Source organism: Molossus molossus, unplaced genomic scaffold (genome assembly GCF_014108415.1).
Source record: "Molossus molossus isolate mMolMol1 unplaced genomic scaffold, mMolMol1.p scaffold_m16_p_8, whole genome shotgun sequence".
Lineage (NCBI taxonomy): Eukaryota > Metazoa > Chordata > Mammalia > Chiroptera > Molossidae > Molossus > Molossus molossus.
Window position 1 is genome coordinate 35,078,088 of NW_023425402.1, and position 23,668 is coordinate 35,101,755.

At 39.5% G+C, this 23,668-nt stretch overlaps 1 protein-coding gene across 2 annotated transcripts in view; it reads right to left on the reverse strand.

Annotated features, from left to right (window-relative positions):
- The window catches only part of COL9A1 (collagen type IX alpha 1 chain), a 91,885-nt gene that overhangs the window by 47,970 nt on the left and 20,247 nt on the right, over nucleotides 1-23,668 (reverse strand). Inside the window, exons 6-18 of one of the 2 annotated variants that reach the window (XM_036248346.1) lie at nucleotides 21,634-21,717; nucleotides 20,850-20,870; nucleotides 19,320-19,394; nucleotides 18,951-18,986; nucleotides 18,775-18,837; nucleotides 11,276-11,329; nucleotides 10,977-11,012; nucleotides 9,065-9,088; nucleotides 8,648-8,701; nucleotides 7,047-7,100; nucleotides 6,290-6,322; nucleotides 5,484-5,540; nucleotides 4,056-4,109 (exon numbers count right to left, since the gene is read on the reverse strand). In XM_036248346.1, the coding sequence (XP_036104239.1) occupies nucleotides 4,056-4,109; nucleotides 5,484-5,540; nucleotides 6,290-6,322; nucleotides 7,047-7,100; nucleotides 8,648-8,701; nucleotides 9,065-9,088; nucleotides 10,977-11,012; nucleotides 11,276-11,329; nucleotides 18,775-18,837; nucleotides 18,951-18,986; nucleotides 19,320-19,394; nucleotides 20,850-20,870; nucleotides 21,634-21,717 (645 nt within the window). Of the gene's footprint in view, nucleotides 1-4,055; nucleotides 4,110-5,483; nucleotides 5,541-6,289; nucleotides 6,323-7,046; nucleotides 7,101-8,647; nucleotides 8,702-9,064; nucleotides 9,089-10,976; nucleotides 11,013-11,275; nucleotides 11,330-18,774; nucleotides 18,838-18,950; nucleotides 18,987-19,319; nucleotides 19,395-20,849; nucleotides 20,871-20,943; nucleotides 21,149-21,633; nucleotides 21,718-23,668 lie in introns of those variants that run through there. The other variant, XM_036248347.1, reaches the window with a different exon arrangement.

Genomic DNA, 23,668 nt, shown 5'->3' on the forward strand with positions numbered 1-23,668 from the left:
AAAATTTTAATGTATTTAAATCAGTCTTTCTTTTCATGGTTTATACCTTTGATGTCAGTCATAAAAAAGTTTTCTCTACCCCAAAAATATAAATATTTGTCCATATTTTTCTTCTAGTAATTTTATAATAGAAATCTTTAATTATCAGTAATTTATTTTTATGTAAAATATAAGTCTATTTTCTTTTTTCCTGGTCCTTGTCCACTTGTTCCACTATCACTTACTTAATAATACATTCTCTCCACACAAGTTGGATAACTCATCTTTAATACACTAAATTGTTCAATATACTTGTTTCTAGACTCTCTATTCCGTTCTACTGATCTGTTGTATGATGTTGCCAATGCCACATTTTAATTACTGAAATTTTATAAGATACCTTAATCTCAAGTGGAGAGAATTCTTTTACCTGTATTTTTCATTTACAGTTACTCTAATTTTTTAGTTTTCCTAAATGTGTACTCTTCCAGATGAACTTTAAAAATTGTTGGGCAGATCTTCATGAAAATACTACTTGCTTCATATTAGGACTGCATTAAATCAATAGATTAATATGTAGAGAATTGGAATCTTTACAATATTGAGTTTTTCTATATTTTTCTTCCTATTTAACCAAATCTTTTTCTTTTTCTTTCCATCAATAAAGTTTTGTTCTTTTCTTCATATGAATCTTAAATATTTCTTGTTTGTTCCAAAGTATTTTGACAATTTGGTAGCTATTACCAATGGAATCTTCTTTCATTATGTTTTCTAACTAATTATTATTTTGACTTTTAGATAGCAATTTTATAACCTCTCATGTACTTTTAAATGTTAATATATTCCAAAAGGAAATCCAACTGTTGTTTCTTAGAGAAAGATTACTTTATTGACTCTGAAAAAAGTTATGTTTTCGCCCTAGCCAGTTTGGCTCAGCGGTTAGAGCGTCGGCCTGCGGTCCAGAGACCCAGGTTCAGTTCCTGCTAAGGGCATGTACCTCGGCTGCAGTTTGTCCCTGGCCCTGTTTGGGTTGTGTGGGTGGCGGCCACTCAATGTGTCCCTTTCACGTCGATGTTTCTCTCTCTCTCTGTCTCTGTCCCTCCCACTCTATCTGAACAAAAAAATGAAAAAATGTCCTCAGGTGAGGATAAAAAAAAAGAAAATGAAAAAAAAAAGTTATGTTCTCTCTGACAAGGGTTTTATTTTATGCAATAGATATACTGCCCTACATTACTTTGATAATGGATATCTTAAATTGTTAAATTAGTCATAAGAAAAATTCATTTTTAATATTATATAAATAATACTAGATAAAAAATCAATTTTTTATTGTTCTTTACTTCGTGTTTCAATTCACAATGTTCTTGCTCCACATGCTCTATCTCATATTTAGAGATTTTTCACACATACACACAAGGAAATACAGAAATTTAACATAAGTATTAACATAGAAAACTTAGACATATAATGCAAAGACTAGTATATGCCTAAATCACTTATACTTAATTTCTTAATGAATTATAAGTCTTACATAGTAGTTTTAGTCTCATTATTATATTCAGATTAAATTCCATAAGAACATATGACTGACAGTGGCGAGAGGCAGTCCCAGTGGGAAAGCCAGGGAGTTACTGGTTCATGGAGTGGATAATCAACAGATGGATATCATTAAATGCTACTTGAATTTCCCTAACTACAAAAACAACAGCAAATGACACATCCATTGTCAGTTTTCATTAGCAGGGTTTGGATATTTCCCATAGATTGTTGATAAGCCTCCGAGTAATGTACTCGATTTAAATATTTCACCAGCAGATGAATAACACACAATTAATCAATAAGCACAAAGTTAAATGGCAAATTTAGAAGTCGAAGTTTAATATCATTTTACTGAAATATTTTTGACTGTTCATTCCCATATCATAAATAATTTTTAAAATCTTTATTAACTAATTTAATACTAAAGTAATTTGAGTAAATTCAAGGCAGCATCGTGAATCTGAATGCAGACTTCAGGCCTCTAGCTTCTTAATTCTTCATCATTCTGCTCTCATTTTACAGTTCTGTGCATCTATGGGCCCTTTCAAAGTTCATTCTTCAGTGAGCAATTATCATCCTATTTTCATATGTCAACTTTCAAAGACACCACTGAAAGATTTAAGTGACACAAATGTGTATAAATTAAAGGAGTTTTTAACAATTTCCAATGAAAATTTTGGCCAATTACCTCACACACCAAAACAATTTGCATTTTCCTCACTGAAGACCTAACCAACTTTGAGAATCCAGATAACTAAATTGTATGGTACCAAAAATATTGGTTTCATGGGGAGAGTGGAGAGATACTCTCATAGACAGCTCCACTGTCAAATTCCATGGGATGGGGGATTCGATTTTCCCTAGAGAAAAGGGGTCACCAAAAGAAGAAGGCATGAATGAAAGGCATCGAAAATAATAGAGGTTTGCCCTAGCCAGTTTGGCTCAGCGGTTAGAGCGTCGGCCTGCAGTCCAGAGAGACCCAGGTTCGGTTCCCGCTAAGAGCATGTACCTTGGTTGCAGTTTGTCCCCAGCCCTGGTTGGGTCATGCAGGTGGCAGCCATTCAATGTGTCCCTTTCACGTCGATGTTTCTCTCTCTCTTCCTCTCTCTCCCTCCCGCTCTATCTGAACAAAAAATGAAAAAATGTCCTTGGGTGAGGATAAAAAAAAAAAAAAAAAAAAAAAAAAGAGGTTTACATCTGCTTTACTACAAGTACTATCTTATGATTATCTTTTGGAGCAATTTAATATTCTTACACATTATTTTTTGTGGTCAGATAATATTCCATTATATGGATATTTCATATTTAATTTAGCCAGTCCCTCATGATTGGACATATTTTTTTTACTTCTGTGGCCCTAGCAGTTAGAATAAACCCTGGTACATAGCAAGTACTTAATATTTGTTGAAATTTTTAAATTATGAATTTTAATATTCGGTGGAGAAATAGGCATGCAGAAGCTTTTCCAGAATACTCATTTCTTTTCTATTTTCTCCAGTTAGACATTAAGAACCCAACTGTTATAGTCCAGATGAATAAAATACCTTACTTAAGCAAAGCCTAAGTAATAAAAAAAAATAAAAATAAGTGTCCAAAATGTAATAAGGTACAAAAAATGGGCTTATTTATCCTGATTACCTGAGGTTGTTCCACAGACTGTTTTTTGCTAAGGAACTCAAGTATTTTAATGCCTGGAGATATTAACATCCAAAAACAAAGAAACAAAGAAAGATACTAATTTTCTGCCATTACCCAATAAAAATAAAGAAGAGTATAGTCAACAAAGTCTATACAACCTGCATTAATAATAACAGTTTGACCCTGGGAAATACTATAGAACTAACAGGGACAAAAATTCTACTATACAAGAAGTCAAATTCTTAGACACTTAAAGAAGATTTACACTAGAGGATGAAAAGGGGCAAATGAGCCACTTGGTTTTAAATTTCAGCCTTAGTTTTCCTGCAGGGCATGCCAGCCGCAGCGCAGGTTGTGCTGTGGATTCCATGTTTTTATCCAGATAATAACACAACTCCTATTGCTAACTTTCAGATGAGTCAAAATCTGAGTTGTAGTAAAATAAGGTCAAAACAAGATAGATAAATTATTGCAGAACTGAAGATGAGAAGCTATCAGCCAATTACCAACTTTTCTGTTTGATAGTCTCAGCAACACTTATCATAAAATTTTACACTTGTCATAAAATTTTGTCTAGTGGAGGCAAAAACTAGCTGAATAAGGTTTGACTACTTAAAACGTCATGAAAAATAACTGAGTGTGATTGATTTGAAAAGGAAAGCAAGGGAAAAAATGCAGGAAAGAATGAAAATTATGGTGCGTTCTTTGCTTTTTCTAATTGAACAACATTAGAATATTATGCTTAGCTCGACTATCAATGCATCTACTGAGAACTTGTCGATTATCTTTTGAAACAGAAGGATAAAATACCATGCTTTATCATTCCTTGTAATTCCTTATAATAAAATAATCACTACCTCCTAATCATAATTAACCCATTAAATACTCAATTTCCTTACCTTGTGACCTTGTCTTCCAGGTTCACCAATTTCTCCTTTAGCCCCTTTATGACCCTAACAAATACAAAAGTAAATAAATAAATGGAGAGACAAGGAAACAAATAAAAGAATGCTTGTATTGGATATGGCTCATCAAGTGATCTTGCTTCCTCAAATCTGTGCCAATGTGCTGCTAAGAAAAAGGTCGTGTGACTACCTTAGTAATGCCATGTGTACTACATGACTGCTACATATGGTTTTTATCAATTTTAGTTCAGAGAAGAACAATGTTCTAGAATAACAAAACTCCATTACCTGGTTCAGCAACATGATTCATTGACTATAAGTTCCTCCAGCCCAAGCTTCCTCTCACAGTTGAGTTAAGAACATTGTCTTTCCCATTATGTTACTTTTTGAGGTGACAGCCCTGACCTGACTCAGTAGGTGTCCCCTGCTCTCTGGAGGCTGCTCTGAAAACCCTCTGCCTCTTCTACACCCATCTGCTTCCTGGAGGTGAAGGGCTGGTGTATGAAATGGACTTCCCCAGATGCACAACCTCCTGCCTCTTCTTGTACACGATTATAAATGCAAAAGAAAATCTCTCAGAAGCAGTCAGTGAGGCTGCAGAGCATGAGAAAGGAGCCCTATCTTTTCTTGTCAGGACACCTGTTCTAAGCACATGGGCTTTGAGCAGTCACGCGAGGCAAACATGAAATGAACATTCCAACATTCTGTCTCTCAGAGCTTCTACTCTCAGAGCTTTCTTGCTCCAAGAGTACACTTTGTGAATAAGAAGACATCAACCCAGGCAGTTGTGGGGAGCCACCAAAACTAAACTTGGAGAAAACCATCACAGGAAAACCGGTGCCTTGGGGCATTTCAGATCACAGCAGAGCTCCGCTGCCCCGATATTTTTTAATAATCACTTCAGACTCATAGATCAGAGAGAGAAAACCATTTAACCCTAGCATTTAGTATTTTTTTAATGGAAAATTTTAAGTAATTATAATGACAGAGTGAGAGAAAATGCTTTTTGAACATCTCTTTTCCTGCCTATTTTGCAGTTTTTTTCACTTTTTTAACTAAAGAGTTTCAAATACATGATATGCACAATTCCCCTGACCCTTCATAGAAGGCAAACTTCGGAACCTTAATTTGGTGTCCTAAAGTCTCTCAATCCAATATTAGTATTTCTTCCCTGAACAACAAAAGGTACTGTATAATCAAACATCTGTGTCTTGGTAGGAAGAACTGTCAGGGGCACCAGCAGGAATTTCCAGAACTGAGTAAGGACCACAGACTAACTTAAGCCACAGAATAAGCAAACACAGACTTGTCTGATCCATCAAGTGGGGTCCTGCAACCAGGAAGGCTGGTGCTTAAAGGAAAGGCTCTATTTTGTCTGTGGACAACACTCTTGAAAATAAAATACTGAAACCGTTGTCTTACCCTCATGCCGGGTATGCCTGGATATCCTGAGCGACCCGGGGGACAGGCATTGGGACACTGCCAGAGAGACAGACAGGAAGTGCATAAACTAGAACCTCTGCTTTGTGAAAAAGTGGTATTTTTTTTAGGGATTTCAACCACAGAACCCCAATGTAATTATATTCATTAATTAACCTGGAACAAACCTTTCCTTTTTTTTATTTCATTTTTAATCAGAAAAGTACAGAGAATGTAACAAACCCTTTCCCCCATGTATCCACCATCCAGAGTTAATAAATGTTAATATTTTTGCCATACTTATTTCAGATATAGTTTATTTTAAAAAATAAAATGTTTCCAGCTAAGCCACTATACCATGACCTGGTCTCTTCCCCGTCCCCCTCCACGGGACTAGCTCTATCCTGAGGTTCACATCGCCTCATCAAACTGGCCGAATTTGCACTTAGTGCAGTTTACCAATATCATTTGCATGTCATTCTATAAGTAAAGCAAGTCTCAAGGGGAGTTATTTGACATCTATCTTTTAAAATGAGGGCTCTCTGGTGAAAAAAAAAAAAAAAAAGCCTTAGTCATAAAGTAAAATGATTACTGAAAAACAAAGATATTTCTATAAAAACAGTTACAGGTTACAGTCTGGGGGTCGACAAGCAACCAGTCCACTAGAGCTACTTATTGCTCTGCCATCTGAGTCAAGTAAGACACAGAAATACAGCATATTCCAGTAAGATAAGTTTAAAGAGAATTCATCTGAAGGTTACATGATCTTTACCTTAAAACTGTATTTTGTTCAAAGGAAAACATCTTACCAATGGGTCTCCATCATGAAAGCCAATCGATCCCTAAAGTTAAGAAAACATTACAATTAAGAATATACTTAAATATACTTAACCCTACTAATAATAGAAAGCTCACTAGACAAAAATATACTAAATGTACTTGTTCAATAGAATATAAGGAACAAAGAGCATATAATATGCTAATACTCTAAAAACTTGGCTCAGGTCCGGCCAGTGTAGCTCAGTGGTTGAACGTCAATTCATGCACCAAGAGGAAAAAATAAAAATATAAACTTGGCTCAGGAGTATATTTCCTTTGGAGAACCCTAAATTGCAGTAGATTATTTCTTTCAGGGGATTGAAGGGAAATGGAATGAGAGATAGAATAAAAAATATGGGGAACTTAGCATCATAAATGTAAAATATAGATTATCTTCTACTTAAATTTCTTTTTTTTTTATTGCTTACTGTGTGAATTCTTTGTAAAAACTAGTTGAAAATGCACTTTCGTGTGTCCAAGTTTTGAGCATTTGTGAATCACAAACATCAAAGGACTTCAAATATAATGAGTAAGCCATTCCCTGTGAAAATTACCTTTTACATTATTGTGATTCCTCTACTTTTCTGGTCTAAAAAGAACCATGTTCTGAATGGGTGAAAAAAGCTGGGAGCTATTTTGGAATTTTAGGACAATGACTCAATTAACAGGTGCTTTTCATTTTTGGTTCTTAAATTTCTTTAATTCCAACTTTTAGATGCAGAGAAATTTAAGCTGCAAATAACTTACACTGGGTCCTGGAGGTCCAGGGGGGCCAGGTGGTCCTCTTCTCCCAGGGTCACCCTAAGTCATTTGAAAATTGTGACACAGAGGTTAGATACATGTCAAAGCACAGTGCAGAGAACTGGTGAGGCATGAGAGAATGAAACCCCTACAGAGCTCAGCCTTGCGCAGACCTGTCACCAAAATCAATGGGCGGTCCACAATCCAATCAGCTCCACAAAACCAGAAAAGTAAAGGAGTTCTAGTCTCACCAAAGTAATAAAACAAAGCCGAGGAAGACATGGGGGAAAAAGCAAAGCCAACTCTCTATAGAATGATCACTTTCTTTATTCTGGAAACATTACATATTTTTCTAGCTGATTTGCAGAGCAACTGAACAGACACTACTGCTAGTGCCACCCATCTAATTGCAGCAAACGAAGGCTTGCACCCAGTCTGAAACTGTGAAATGGAAGGCTAATCTCTGCAGTGCCAGACTCTCTGGTGCTTGTCACCCACAAGCTGTCACTTGGTCTGTCACTGCAGTCTCTTGCAATTGGGACAGAAGATCAAAGACAGCTCAATTCAAACAAGCCATTCAGTGAAAATGGATTAGTCTTAATCACCAGAGTTTACTGCTGACATACATTTCCTTCTTAATGTTCTACTATAAGAAGTCAAAAGCATCTTAGCCCTGGCCAGTTTGGCTCAGTAGTTGGAGCATCAGCCCATGGACCAAAGGGTCACAGGTTCAATTCCAGTCAAGGATACATGCCTCGGTTGCGGTTCGGTCCCCAGCTTTGGTTGGGGTCATGCGGGAGGCAACTGGTCGACGTGTCTCTCTCTTCTCTCTCTCTCTCTCTCTCTCTCTCTCTCTCTCTCTCTCTCTCTCTCTTTCTCTCTCTCCACCCCCTACCCCCTACTCTATCTGAAGATAAATAGAAAAATATATTCGGGTGAGAATTTTTTTTAAAAAGCATCTTAGATTTAATTTAACTTTATTAAAGTTTAATTTAATTTCACACTCATTCAATTGTTCAGTAAGTAAATCTGTTAAGCAGTAAGCAAGAAAGGTATATAATACTTGGCTCCTACTCCCAATGAGTTTACAATGATCTATCCTTCATATATCAGTACTTCAACATGTTTTAAATATTTATTGAATATTAACATCAAACACTTATTACCAGCAATTTCTTCTATGAAGTTCAGCTCTTCGTTGCCTAAAGATAAGTTCTATTCATTTGATTAGAATGTAATGACCCTAACATAAATACATGTGACAATGGCTTTAGCTTACATTTCATGCAGAAAGTCTAAAGCAAAAAACAACATGAACCCCAATCCTGGCTGACTCTATAAAACAGAGGTAACACTTCTGTTTTGATCCCTAATTCTGGAAGTTGGGGAGAAAATTTTAGCTGAACACTTTGGGGAAAATTAAAATCACTGCACAAAACAATGTAGCATTCTTATCTTTGGTCCCCATCAGTATTATGAACTGGAATAAAATTCATCCATCATTTTTGGATGTTCATGGGGTAACATATAGCTTGGGTAATTTGCCTTCCCTAGTAACATCATCTTTAAATCAGCAAATGTCTATCAAAAGGCATTGTAGTACTCACAATTGGTCCAACACGTCCGAGCTCTCCAGGGAGACCTGCTCCCCCAGGTGGACCCTGAAGTCAAGAAATTAAAGGGACATGATGATTTGTGAATGTTTTCACAATCTATCACAAATGATATCCAAAATGATAAACAACTGGCTCAGAATTATGCATCCGCACTGGCTCTGGTTTCCAGGGAAACAGTAACCCATTTGACAAAATTTTAATTATTCCAAATAGAACCGAAATTTCTGAAGGTAATAAAATATTTTGTTTAGCATTAGAGGGGTGCTGTCAAAGTAGCCACCTATAATCACACAGGTGGGACACTATAAACACCACTAGGTAGAATGTTAGTTGGAGAGCCAGGTTGAGATCTGAGAAGTAGGCCATTTCTATAGATTATGTAAAAATAAACCACGAGATGATACTCACAGGGGGTCCAGGAATACCACGGCCCTAAAAGATTAAAATCAAAATCACTACATGTGATTTATATTTAGTGTAAATATGGACACAGGCCTACCTCCTTTCAAAGATAAACTATAAACTCTTATCAGTAAATAAATGTACGATGCTCATTCTACAGAAAGCAGTGGGTAAAGGAAAACAAACATGGCTCTGCTTCCAAAGGAAGCAGAAGCTCATGTCAGCACCTCAGACACCACTCTGAGGTCTAAGCTAACCTGTAATCATTTTTTCCAAACTTTTTTTTAAAAAGAAAATCAAAGCAAATAAGTCATCCATGCTTGCCCTCGGGAGAACTCACCATCACTCACAAAGGGACACACCACAGCCTGACAGTTTAAAGAGTTTTTCATTTGTCAAGTTTTATATGAAACCTACATTAAAAGCGATACAGTGTAATGTTTTATCATTTCTAACATTATGTTTGAATGTTCCCCCAGACAAATATTCTGCACAGGGAGGTAGGGGTGAAAAGGGGGGTCAGACACACACTCTTTGACAGATAGGACTCTATTTCCAGACCCAGATCCAGTAGATATTAAAAATAAAATGGTGTCAGTCCTGAAATGACCTATGATGGGATCCTAATTTAATACTCTGAATTTGATTTTAAAACTAGTAGTCTATCTCCCTCTCTCCTTTGCATTTTATATCTTAGCAACACCAAATTGTGTATAATTAGGGATTGAAACCATATCATATTCATCCTCCAAGCCCCAATTCCTAGCACAAGACTTAGTATATAACAAACCGTAACTATATGCCTGTTGCTGCCTAAAATCCCTTATTTTCTCTCTTTGTTTTCCGAGTCCACTCCCCCCGCCCTCGGGGCTCCTCAGTACTCTCTTCTCTCCTGCAGTGGCTTGAAGAGCTTTTATTCACAGTGATATCTCCTACCATATTCATGCTAGCTTTTCATTCTACACTTTCTTTTCTAAAACAAATCCATATATGAAGCATCCAGTGGAATCAATGTACACCCTCTGATAACGATACTATTATTTCTAACTATTTAGGCCGCCCAAATAAGAAATAATTTCACACAAGCACTATGTTTGATGATAAGTGGGACTTCTTTAAGGCAGTCCTTGAAAAATTGCTCCTACTTAAACATTTTAATATGTGGATCGATTTGGGAAATATGTTATGCTTGAAAATGCCAAAGTAATCAACACTATTTCATTCTCAGAAACCTAGATGATTGATAAATTTCACTAAGTTTTTTGAAGGCATCACCATAAGGCGTTGAGCTCTGAGTTGAAAAATACGGGAGAAAGGCCAGCAAGCTATTCACTTCTGAAAAGAGGCTTTATGGAAAAGTTGACGCTTACTGAAAAATGGCAAAGAAAACAGTGCAAATAAAAAACAAGGAGGGAAAATACAGAGTAATGACAAAAACAAAAGATGGAGTGAAGAGCAACATGGAACAGAAAAGCAGCCTGAGAACCTAGCTCTCTTATAAACAGAAATAATACAAATCTGCCAGGTTGTGCAGTGTAAGAAAGGACTCGCCAGGGAATCAGACTGGTGATAATACCTGATGGCTGATATTTCATAAGAGATAAAGCCAGTTGTGAAGAAAGTGGAGTGATACCATGGACTATATATTGACTACTTCGATTTGCTGATGCTATGCAGGAAATGTTTTCTACCAGTGGAGGGGGGGTTTTCTATTGGGAAATAAAGCCTGCAAACAGACATACATATTTTATACTGTACATTCAAATTTCTCAAAAATTTTTCTACTCATACCCAGAATACTTAGCATGCCAGGTAAGTCATAAACTTCTTTATGTAGAAGACTGCATTTTAAATGTTCACAATGGTAGAATTTTACCCAAAGATAGATTTTTAATTCTGTCGCTTTATATTCACTTACTGGAAATCCACGAGATCCCGGTACACCAGGTTCTCCCTAAAAATAAAAATAGCTTCATTGTACTTAGCTTTTTGCAGCATAAATATGTAAATATGCAAACAGCATAAATACTAAAATCATTAAAACACTCCATCTGGGTGCTTTTAATTTAATTTAATTCAGCTAAAACACAATTTTACTTGAACAGTATATTTTAGCTGCTTCACAACCTATCTGTTAGTTGATCTGCAATCATTACAATAACATTGTACCTCAGCACTTAGTTAACACCAGCAATTAATACCAGATGGCTAACTTACTTTTTGTCCTCTTGGTCCAACAGATCCAGGGGATCCATCAGGTCCTGTTAATCCCTAACAAAGTAAGATGATATTAAAACGAATATAGTATCTTTAAGCATACCATTAAGTGGGTAATTTTATTTTATTTATTAATTATGTACAGAATGATTGCCTATGTATAATGCAAATATTTATAAAAATATCTTTCTATATTCTTACTCAAAGTTAATGTGGAACATACCATCTGTTAGTTACTTTACATTGATAAGTTTTATTATATTCCTAACTTCTTGCTAACTACATTGTTTATTACAGGGTTCAATAATTTAATATTTTTTGTCATTGCTTTGAAAAAAATGCCATGTAACAATTACAGCATTCTAATAGCTAAATCTGATGGAACGACAGGTTTTGGCTCTGTGACTTACCCATGTTTTTGTACTTCCTTTACTTCATTTATAAAATAAAAATACTACATGTCTCTATAACTCTCTAATAATGTCTTGAGAGTTAATAAAATGTTTCTTCAGTGGGAATTAAAAATAATCGATCTCATTGTTGCCTCACAACCACCTAAATGAAGCCCTCTAGCCTCTTCTAGCAATGACAACGGCTTATTTAAGAACATCAACTTTTAAAGTTGAAATATTTGAGAACATGTATGTTTTTATACTATCTTCCTTAGTAAAAATAGCTATAATTAAGTATATATTTTCATGTGTGCCACTCCATATGTATAATTTAAGCCAGTTACTATAAAACACATGTATAACTCTCATATTTAATACTAAAGTGGTTATTAAAGCATGTCTTTAAAGCATTCTCATTTTCCCTACCAGTACTTATTTTATTATCGATCTCAAGGAGATATTAAAGTATAATAACACCATGTGTACACTGAATTTCCATATTTGGTGAAGACACATTTTTATACTTTTAATTTTTATTTACTCTTTGAAACCTTTAGATGTCATTTATAATGTAATCTGGAAATTATACCTTGCTAAAGATAAATATGTGTAGGTGCATCTATAAATATGCACTTATATGTACATACACATAGATGCATGATTATATAAATATCTTATAAAACCTATCTATTATTAGGATTTTGAAAAAGACTCAAAGCCTGGCCAGTGTGGCTCAATGCATTGAGCATCATCCCATGGACTGAGAGGTCCCGGTTCAATTCCCATTCAGGGCACATGCCTGGGTTGCAGCCTCGGATCCCCAGTAGGGGGCGTGCAAGAAGCAGCCAATCAATGTTTTTCTCTCACATTGATGTTTCTCTCCCTCTCTCCCTTCCTCACTCTTTAAAAAATCAATAAAAAGAGCCCTGACCGGTTTGGCTCAATGGTTAGAGCATCAGCCCACAGACCAGAGAGACCCGGGTTCGGTTCCCGCTAAGGGCATGTACCTCAGTTGCAGTTTGTCCTTGGCCCCGGTTGGGGTCGTATGAGTGGCAACCACCCAATGTGTCTCTCTCACATTGATGTTCTCTCTCTCTCTTCCTCCCTCTCTCCCTCCTACTCTAGCTCAAGATAAATGCAACAACAACAAAAAAAAATGTCCTCGGGTGAGGATAAAAAATAAATAAAATAAAAGATCAATAAAAACATATTTTCAAAAAAGAAAAGAAAAGACAAATAATCTTAATCAAGAGAAGGATTCCTTGAAATTATGAAAACCCTACTTAAAAATGAATCAGTAAAATCCATCTTTATCTGTCATACTCTGCATAATTATCAATAAAATGGCTTTCTTGTAATTTATTAAAAAAACTAGTTAACTAGTTCACTAGTTCACTGGTCACCACTTTTACATTTCTCTACATCAATTAATTTCCCTCATAACTCTGTAGAGTGAATAAAAGGAGTAAAAAAAAAAAAAAAAATGAGTTGAAAATGCTAATTACTGGAAGTGTGCCAATGAAGAAAATTATTAGACCCACACAAAAGAAGTTTTGACAGGCCGTCTCTGATTTGCAGTCACCCTAGTCTAATTACAACACTCTAATTTGGGAACAAGCTCCAACATCTTAGCTGCTGAGCACCTGTGGAAATGGAACATTGGCTTTGGTATTTCACCAAACAAACCATACATCCAGGAACACTCTCTGGAAATGTTTGTGGCACATAGATTTTCTACACCTCAGGTCGTGTTTATCTAATGGAACCTCTAGTTGCCACTTTATGTGTGTCCTCCAAGACCAGTCCTGGTCAATTCCCATACACGCAGCCCACTAACCATCTTCAATCTGTGACCTGAAGAACTGACAAGATTAGAGGGCAGTAGCTTCTATAGATGGTAGAATTTCAGCTGCATAATAATAGAGCAGAACCAGGTAAATGTTGGATAACCTGGAGGCTGCTTCCAGATTGCTTCATATTTAGTATCTTCCGTAGAACCTGATAAAAATGTCTATCCCTAGGAAGTTCTTTAAATTAATTTGAAAATATATTCTGATGTCAGATGTTATGATGAATTCTGTTATGAAACAGCTACATAGAAAAGCATAAAACTCCATGAGCTGTAATTGAAATTTTTTTTAAATTAGAAATTTAAAAAAATTCCATGAGGATAAGGGATGTGTGTCCATTCAATCTTAGCACATTGCCCCTAGCACCGATTACATACTCAATACATGACTATCAAATAAAATTAATTTAGGTCAGCCTGTTAGGTGGAGGGATATTACACTTGTCCCTCCACATCATCTTTATTTTTGGTTCAAATCCCAGCTGTACCACTTGTTAGCTGTGCAACCATTCACAAGTTACTTAACTATATAGTGCCTCAGTTTCCTAATCTGTAAAATAAGTATAATAATAATATCTACCTCTATGGCAATTTTGAAGATTAAATAGGATATGACACACAAAATACAACAGTGCCTGGCAAAGTGGGCCCTAAATAAATGTTAGCTACTCTTATCATCTTATTATCATCATTATCATATGGTCAGCACATATAAGACATATTTTCTGCCCTCTGGTAGCTTACAACCTCATTCAGAAAGGGTTCTGCAAACAAATTTTTTTAATCTAGATATTAACCACAGGCACTGTACTTCACGCACCCTTCACATTTCTTCAATGCTTTACTAATTCTACTTACACTGACCTTTCAGAATAATTTCTTAGTAGCTCACTATGCTAATATAAAAATCTGTCAGGGCCCTGGCCAGTTTGGCTCAGCGGTTAGAGCGTCGGCCTGCGGTCCGGAGAGACCCGGGTTCGGTTCCCGCTAGGGGCACGTACCTCGGTTGCAGTTTGTCCCCGGCCCTGGTTGGTCGTGCGGGTGGCAGCTACTCGATGTGTCCCTTCACGTCGATGTTTCTCTCTCTCTCTCCCTTCCTCTCTCTCCCTCCCACTCTATCTGTACAAAAAATGGAAAAATATCCTCGGGTGAGGATAAAAAAAAAAAAAAAAAAAATCTGTCAGGAATCATGGTTGTATACATTCAAAATACTTTCTAACCTCTTTTTTATTAAAAAAAAAAGGGGGGGGTGGCATGATTTAACTATAATTCCTATAATTAATTCTATTTTTTCTTCCTATCTTAGATGAATAAATAACTTATTCAACTTAGAATAAATAACAGTTTTACAGAGGTTGCTGAGTATGTGACAGCAAATAGTGCCTATATGACTGTCTCTATTGATATTACTGATGATAGTAACATAGCTGTCCTTTGGGAACAAGGTTATAACCAAGCTCTGACTTCTCTAGTTGTACATGTCTATAAGGGGAAAGAACTTAAAGTCTTAGCAGGAAAGAAAATATTATATCTATTTTTCCCCACATTTACATTTACACACACACACACACAATTTTAATTTGTAGTAATTCTTATTTACCATAGAAATAAAAGAGGACAATATTACCAGTGGCAGAAAGAATTGCTTTTATATGAATGTTTATGAAGATAAAGTTCTATATAGGATATTGAACTTGACTGTGCTCTGAACTTTCACACTGCTGCTCGGCAGGGAACACAGAGAACACCAACCCTCAGTTTGATTTCCTCCAGTATTCCAATGACTCAGGTCTGGACACTCAAGGCATAATTCTTCAAGCATAGCTGTCGTGCCTCTTTTATCTTTTCTGTCAAAAATCCACTTAACTTAGGATAATTACCTTCATTTTTTTTTTCTTTATTGATTTTAGAGAGAAAGGAAGGGAGAGGGAGAGAGATAGAAACATCGATGAGAGAGAACATCGACGGGCCGTCTCCTGCATGCCCCCCACTGGGGATTTGGCCCATAACCTGGACATGTGCCCTGACCTGGACATGGCAACCTCTTGGTGCATGAGTCAAAGCTCAACCACTGAGCCACAGCAACCAGGCAGGATAATTACCTTTAAACCATGTTCCTTTCAAATTCCTCCAAAGAGATTGGAGGTTTAAGGTCCTACAACTACACTCAGGTTCACCTATCAAGAAAAGGTTATTGGAGCTTTCCTACTTCCTTATGTCCAGGGACAAACAGTGAGCTCTGATCTAGTTACTGATATTTCCTTATTCTCAATTTCTATTCTTAATCTAGAGTAAAAGATTTGTTTAAAATGTCAAATGAGCCCTGGCCAGTTTGGCTCATGGGTTAGAGCATCAGCCCTCAGACCAGAGAGTCATGGGTTCGATTGGTGTCAAGGGCGGTTCGGTCCCCCGCCTCCACCCTGGCTGGGGTTGTGCAAGAGGCATCCAATCAATGTGTCTCTCTCGCATCAATGTTTCTCTCTCTCTCCCCCTCACACTCTATCTGAAGGTAAATGGAAAAATATCTTTAGATGAGGATTTAAAAAAAATAAAATAAAAAATAAAATGTCAAATGAGCTAAAGGATGTAGTAAGAAAACTTTTCAGCTACGAATCTTTTAAGTTCCATGTGGCTCCATTTCAAATTTTGGTGCATATGAACCATAGAAATATTTATAAATAATTACAAAATATCAATTATAAATAATTTTTATTATCCATTGAATTGTCCATATCACTTTTTTCTTGATTAGTAATTCAGACACTAAAAATTCATCATTACTCTTTTTCTTCCTATTTTCTCTGCGTATTAATCTATTGAAGAACCTCACTTATATCTGAATAAGGCAAAACTATCTGGAAAGAGAGTGAGTCTAAAAATCAAGAAACCTGTTGGTTTCTTTTTCACCATCTTAGCCACTAAATAACTCTCCGTCCTAAGAAAACTACTCTCCTCATAATTATTCAGTTTCCTTATCTAGGGAGAATAATAGCTAAACCTGCTTTCCAGGTTGTTGTAAGGTTAAAGGAAATAAAGTTTATGAGGGTGCTTGAGAAAAAAGTTCTACACAAATGCAAATTAGTAGTTATTTTTTTGCTTAGTTCTAGGAAATGCCTAAAATCCACATACATGGATTTATTTCATTTTTTCTCTCCTTTCTTTCTTTTTCTCTTGCTTTCTTTCTCAATCTCAGGAGACTGGTTCAATGCCCTCATCACTTACTTTCTCCCTGAGGACCTTCCAGGATCAAAATTTATAAGAAGCCTTACTCTTATATTCTCAACTTTGGAAGTCTGGTTTGATCTGCACTATAGGACTGCAATTTTAGACAAAGAAAAAAATATATGTAATTGTTATTTATATTGTACTTCCAAAGATTTTGAAGCACTTTCATTTGTTTATCCAAAATTTCTATTTAAGTAGGGAAGTTATAAAGCAAAACCAGGTATTGTCTTCATGACCTTATGGTAAAAGGTAAAGAATTTGTTGAGCATGCTACATAAGACTGTAAAACTAAGGCACAGATACGTCTAACCTTCTGTCTGAAATTACTGCAACTCAATCACAAGACTTCAGGAGCTTCAACCACCACAAAAATAAATAATAATAATAACAACAATAATAATTCAATCATAACTTTTTTTTCACACAAAACAAAAGTCAGATTCAAGTTTCAAAGAAATGCAGAAATAAATCCAACCTATATTGGGCTACTCGTTTATTTAGTGGCCTTATATTTTATTATGTGACTGTTTCGAGTCATTTTGTGTGTGTCCTCACCTGAGGACATTTTTGCATTTATCTTCAGATAGAGTGGGAAGGAGAGAGAGAGAAACATGGATGTGAGAGAGACACGCTGCCACCCACATGACCCCAACGGGGCAGTGGGGGAGGCACAAACTACAACTGAGGTATGTCCCCTAGCAAGAACCGAACCCAAAACTCTTTGGTCCGCAGGCCGACGCTCTAACCGCTGAGCCAAACCTGCCATGGCCAGAGTCTTTCTGTATTATACAAATATTAATTTTATATTCAGTTTGTTTTATCCAGATATTAGTCCTTGGGGGCCTCATGTGCTGTTGCTTTGCATACATAGAAAGTTCAAACTAGATGCTTTGAAATGTAAACAAAGTCTATCTGCTTTACCATAGACCCTCATTATGGTAATCTTGATAAGAAAGAAAGCAAATCTTAATAACTGTCAAAATCTTATTTTTCTGTCCTCAAAATGAAGGATCAGTCTTAAACTCTAGTCAAACATTGTTGGAAATTATAATCATAGGTTTTCAGATGCTCTCTTTTGAGTTAGAAAAGTATTTGGGGGAAATGACAAGGCGGTAACCTGCAGGATAACTTGGATGCACCGTTGGTTGTCTATTCTTTGAGAACGGATGCCGTAGTTTACTTCACTTTGTGTCTCAACCACAAAGTCAAGGACTGGCCTGCACTGGGAACTCAGTATTAGCTGAGTGCCTGGAGACAGGAGAAGCTGAGAGTCCTGAAGTCATTTTATTCTGAAGAAATATTATTTAGGGTTAGGTTTACCATACAGCTCAGTATCTGAGCTTCCTGCAAATGGGAAAAGGGAGTTATGGAGATGGGGAAATTGGGGAAATGTTGATGATTCCTAACCTTCAAGCAATCCTCATCAGCTTATTTTTGTCAGTGATGCCAGCAAAGAAAACACCAAGGAAATAGAGAAAACTGGTTTTGAATTTCCCCCAGAAATCCCAGGCCCTCAGGCCCCCTCTCAAGCACAGCTTCCTTTTTTCTCTGCCCCTTTCCCTGCTTGAGGTTCTTTTTCTGACTTAATCTAGAGAATGACAGTAAAAGGAGGAGAGCAAAGACAGCTGCTGCGAAGTCCCAGCAGAGACCAGTAGGAGTCCATCTACCCCAGCACCTCTTTGCCCCCAAGTGTGGCTGGGAGTTCAGGAGGTGAGCAGAGAGGGGACTGGACTGTCTGAGGGGGAACCCGGTACCCACCGCCGTTATCTGAGAGGAGGAGATGCCAGCGCTGCAGCAGTCCCAGAGAGACTCCATCCTCGCAGGCCCCTCTGCAGAAAGCTGCCGCCTCCATGCCAGCCAGGCAAGTTCAGGGCCACAGCCCTGTTTCGGCAGGCTAGGTCTACCACCCCACCCCCAGCCCAGCACTAAGCCTCTCTCTTCCTCCCTCCCTCCTCCTCCTCCCTCCTCTACACACGCGCGCGCGCGCGCGCGCGCGCACATACACACACACACACACACACACGCCTACTCACGTCAGCCCCCGGCGTGCCAGGCTTTCCAGAAGCTCCCGGCTTTCCAGGTTCTCCCGGAGGACCCTGAGTAGGGGGAGGGAGATAAAGGGGTGCAAAGTTGAGACTCTTTGAACGCACGTGGCAGCAAACGGCGTCTAAAGGAAGAAAGTGAGATGAGAAAGTGCTGATCAACTTACCGGGGGGCCAGGGGGACCCTTTGGACCTCGGTCACCCTGGAGGGGTAGGAGAGAAGGCGAGAGCAGTCCAGTGAGACGCTGGGACCCGCTGGGAGAATTCCACTTCTGTGACCACCATTCGGACAGGGGCGGGGCGGGGGCAGGGTAAACTAGGGAGGTTTCATGACCCACGGGGAAAACAGGACTCGTCTACCTCCTTCCTCCGAAAATTCCCAGTCTTCTAAGATCCAACTCCCAATTGCCACCCATGTCCAACCCCGCCTTTGGGTGGGGGGCAACTTGCCCTCTCAGGAAACCTTCAGAGCCGCTGGAGAAAGGGTAGGAAAGGGCGGGACTGGAAGAACAGAGGGGCTGGCGTTGGAAACTTACGTCGATGCCATCGATGCCGGGAACTCCAGGGGGGCCCGGAGGCCCGGGGGGACCCTGCTCGCCAGGGGGACCTCTCTGACAAAAACAGCACACACGGGTTAGTGGCGCACCTTGGGCAACAAGAAAAAACTGGGTGCAATGTCCTGAGGCCCCCACCTTCACTCCGCAAGGACACCTTCCCAAGGAGGCCGGGTTTTTGAAACCCAATATAATAAAAGTGTATCAAACTTCCAAGCTAAAGCAGGCTGCTTGGGCTCTGCCACATTCTGAATGACACTGAACAGTGGGGTTAGAGCAGCAGCTAGGCCCCCAAAGTGGGGAGAGGGATCACAGGGTCTCACCTCTACAGAGTGCACTAAACCAAAAGGAGGTCCTGAAGAAGGGAGAGCCTGACGCCTCTTTTATTTTTTAAGGGATTCAATAATGAAAATGGTGGTCATTGGATACCTCGATTGGATCAGTAATAGCAAGTCAGTATTTTGGCTAAAATGAAACAGCTAAGGATGGATGTGGTCCATATTAGATAGCTTACAGTGTCGTTTTGTAAATCTTTGTGCGTCTAGTAGAAATCTGAGGGAAATACTCTTGAGGAAAAAAATTGGGGAGGAGTTGGGCAGAAGATCCCTGAAGCCCAGCGAGCGCCTGGCCTCATTTCAGATTTACCTGCAGGGACATTCTCTTGCATGAGGTCATTGAACCTTGCTTCTAAACTACACCAAATTTTAGACTGACCCTAGGGAGTGACCCGTTTGATCGCCTGCAATCAGCTAAGCTTTGACGGTGCTGGAGGGGTTGGTGGCGTCTGAAATAGTGTGAGCATGTTGCTTAGGGAATGTGGGGGACCTTTTCCTGCTTCTAACTTTTTTTAAAAAAGAGCTTCTTTCATCAAGGAAAACTTTGTTTTTCTAAACTCCAATGACCAGACAGGTTACAATGGGGTCTTTGTAAGTGAAACCTCAAACCTCGGCTGGGCTCACCCGCCCCCGCCGCGCCCTCTGCAGCGCGGGAGGGAGGTGACGCCGGAGCCCTCGGGAAGTTGCTGAAATTTTTATGGGAGCCAAGGCTGCCCAGTGCCAATCCCGAGCCACGGGCACCGCTAGCAGGACGCACGGTTTAGTGCTGCCACCGCGGGCTGGAAGAGCTGGGGGAACGGGAGAGGGAGCTTTGGGGCCGCTTGCCTGAATTCCCGCCTTCTCCGGCCCCTTTTTGACTGTGACCAGGAGAGGGGGAGGGGAAGTACGAAGAAACCAAGCTAAAAATTAAACCCGTCTCCAGACACCGATGGCCTTCAGCGTCTAAGCCTGCAGCGTTAGGTCCCAAGTGGGGGAGGTGTCCTTTCCCGGAACGATGGGTCATCTGGGGTCCCCATCTCCCACGGTACTTGAGGCAGGTGCTCCGGGCTGGAGGTGGCAAGCCGCCCCAGAGCCCTGGGGATGCGCGGAGCCTTCCCCACTGCGCCCGCGACGGCTGCATCCCCGCCTTCCCCTGCGTGCGCTGAGAAAATGCAAACACTTCCCGCCCCCAGCATACCTGGTCGGGTGTCTGGCTGGGCTGGTGAAGAAAAAGATGGGGAGAAAGTGAGAAAGCATCCCCTTACCCCACCCCAAACTCCCTCACAACTTACTTGAGCCGCGCACAAGCAGAGCCCGGACAGCAGCAGTGGCAGCCCTAGGGCCCCGTGGTCGCGCGCCGTCCAGGCCATGCCCACCGCCCTCTGCTAATCCCGGAGAGCCACTCTGTCTCCTGCCACCGCGCTAGGCTTCCGGACCCGCCACGCGCACGAGCGGTACTTCTTCCCAGCAAAAAGCGCCAGGGGGGTCAGTGGTTGCAAGGGTACCCTAGCAGGGGAGGCGTCCGTTCCTCCTGTTTATGAATGGCCCTGGAGAGGGTCCTGGGGATTGGAGGAGAGCTTGCGTGCCCGGAGGACGGATAAAATGACAACAGTCCCCCTTAACCCTTTCCCAGCACAGCGCGGGCAAGGCCAGAGAGCGCGGCTCTGCCTCCGCCCACAGGCCCCACTGCTGCCTCTGGCTGTCCTCAGAGCCTCTTTAGGTGGCCTGTGCGCCATTGTGGGCGGCGAGTAGACCCTCAGCTTTCTTGGAGGAACGTTTGGGAAGGAAGTAAGTAACCAAAGGTAGAATCAGACACCCCTGGGTGGTTTCTACCCTCCAGGCTGTGGATGGGACCTGTGCTTCCTTAAGATCTATCTGGTACAGCAAAGCCCAGACTTTTTAGGAGAAAGACAGTGGGGAGGCAGGATGGAGAAGAGTCAGCTGGGTGGAAGTGGTTTTTGCAGGTGGTGAAGGGGACTCACCGTTATCCTGGCTGGCAGCTCGTGGCAAGTTTCTCGGCTGGGTCGAAGTGGATCACAATGGATAAGCATCCATTGAAGTTCAAACTAGACAAAGACAGCAGACAGTCAGTTCAGGTTCTTTTGGAGAACAAAAACAGGTAGTTTAAGAGAGAAATGAGTTAAGTGTGGTCCAATTGCTAAGTGACTGAAGACCAACTTAAACTGGTTGGTTTCAGTGGCCCAGGATTTCCATTGTTCCTTGAATATAAATCTCCACTGGAAATGGACTGGAACCCCAAGTTTCTCTGATCATGGGATGCAGGTATCTTTAGCTCTGCATTACTCCAGCATAGCCTAGGCAGAAAAGCGAGTGCTGGCATTGATTTTCTGTTTCTGTCCTCACCACAACCCCAAGAGGTAGATCCTATTAAAATGAGGCCAGGGAGAACAAAGAACTGTCCTAGTCATACACCAGTAAGTGTCAGAGTCTGAATTGGAACCCAGGCCTACTGCACTCCACAGAGAACATCCATGCTAAGAGTTCACATGGGAGAAAATTAAGGACAGGCAGCCAAAGAGGAGGCACCCAGGAATAAAGTAGTGGAAAGAAAATCTGGTCCTGGAAGAAATATGCATGCTAGAGAAGACATTCTCCATGGAGTGGTCACAGCTTAAAATGGAAATAGTAAGAACCACAAATAGAGGGAATGAGAGGGAAATCTAGAACTCAGGAGGAAAAAAAAAAAAAAAAAAACAAGATAATAAGAAAATATTTAAATTTGATATAATCTTATTTGTTGGTTGTAGAGATATAAAAATTTTAAACACTTGAAATTCAAATGTGTCCTGACAACTTCTTACATTTTAGCAGGTGATGAGGGAGAAAGAAGAGGGGAACAGAAAGGAAACAGGAAGAGTGGCCAGATCTGAACCTGAAAGCCTTAGGAGACAAGGTAAAAAAAAAAAAAAAAAAGATGTATCCCACAGGAAGCCTGCCACCATGTGCCTTGCTGGCCCTTCTTAAACTGAGAAAATTCCTTGGTAGGCATTTTCAGTCAGATCCATATTTCTTGGTCAGTTGATTCTTCTGGCATTATGTGAATGTCCATTTAAGTATCCAGATCCCAAATCTAAACATTATCTCATTATCTCTCTTTCTTTTTTTTTCTTTTTATCCAACAGTGAATTGCACTCCATCCCACCTGCCAAAAGGACTCTAGATCTGCTGGATCTAGAATTAAGTTAGATACGTTTTTTCATTGTTATGAAAATATCCAGAGTTGAAGTTACAGGATGGGAAATCAAAATTGGAGAGGATGAAGGATGAAATCTTTTCCTTCTACCAATATTGAAGGGAAGGTCAAACAAAAGGAAGTTTTCCATTTTGTAAAAGGTGAAAATAAGACATTCAGCTTTCATATTCCGGCATTGGCTCCTCTTCTCACATGATTCTAACTGCCCTAGAGTTCTCTTCTTCCTTCATTATTCTTGTTTCTCTCATTCTTACCATGCCTTTTCCCCAGAAAATGTGGACATCTGGAAAAATTAGTTAAGTGGGATGAAATGAAAGCAAGCAACCAAATCAGGACATATTTTAAGATGAAAATTTATCTATGAATAATATGATAATTATCTGTGTCTTCATGGTGTGGATTATTTAACAATTTTACAGTGACATTGTTCAAAAGTACCATTTTCCAAACCCACACAATGTCTTTTCTTTTAATTATTCACTTGAGAGAGAGAGAGAGAGAGGGAAAGAGAGATAGAAACATCAATGAGAGAGAACATTGATTGGCCACCTCCTGCATGCCCCTCACTGGGGATTTGGCCCACAATCTGGTCATGTGCCCTGACCCGGAATGGAACCGGTGACCTCTTAGTGCAAGGGTTGATGCTCAACCACTGAGCCACACCGGCCGGGCTAAACCACACAATGTCTTGCAGGTAAGGAAATTACTTTAATCAAACACTATTTTTATTAGAGTACTTTTGTTTGTTTGGGAGAGATTTCATTTTGGTTTTGTTCTAAATTGCAGTGGGAATTTTAAAAGGA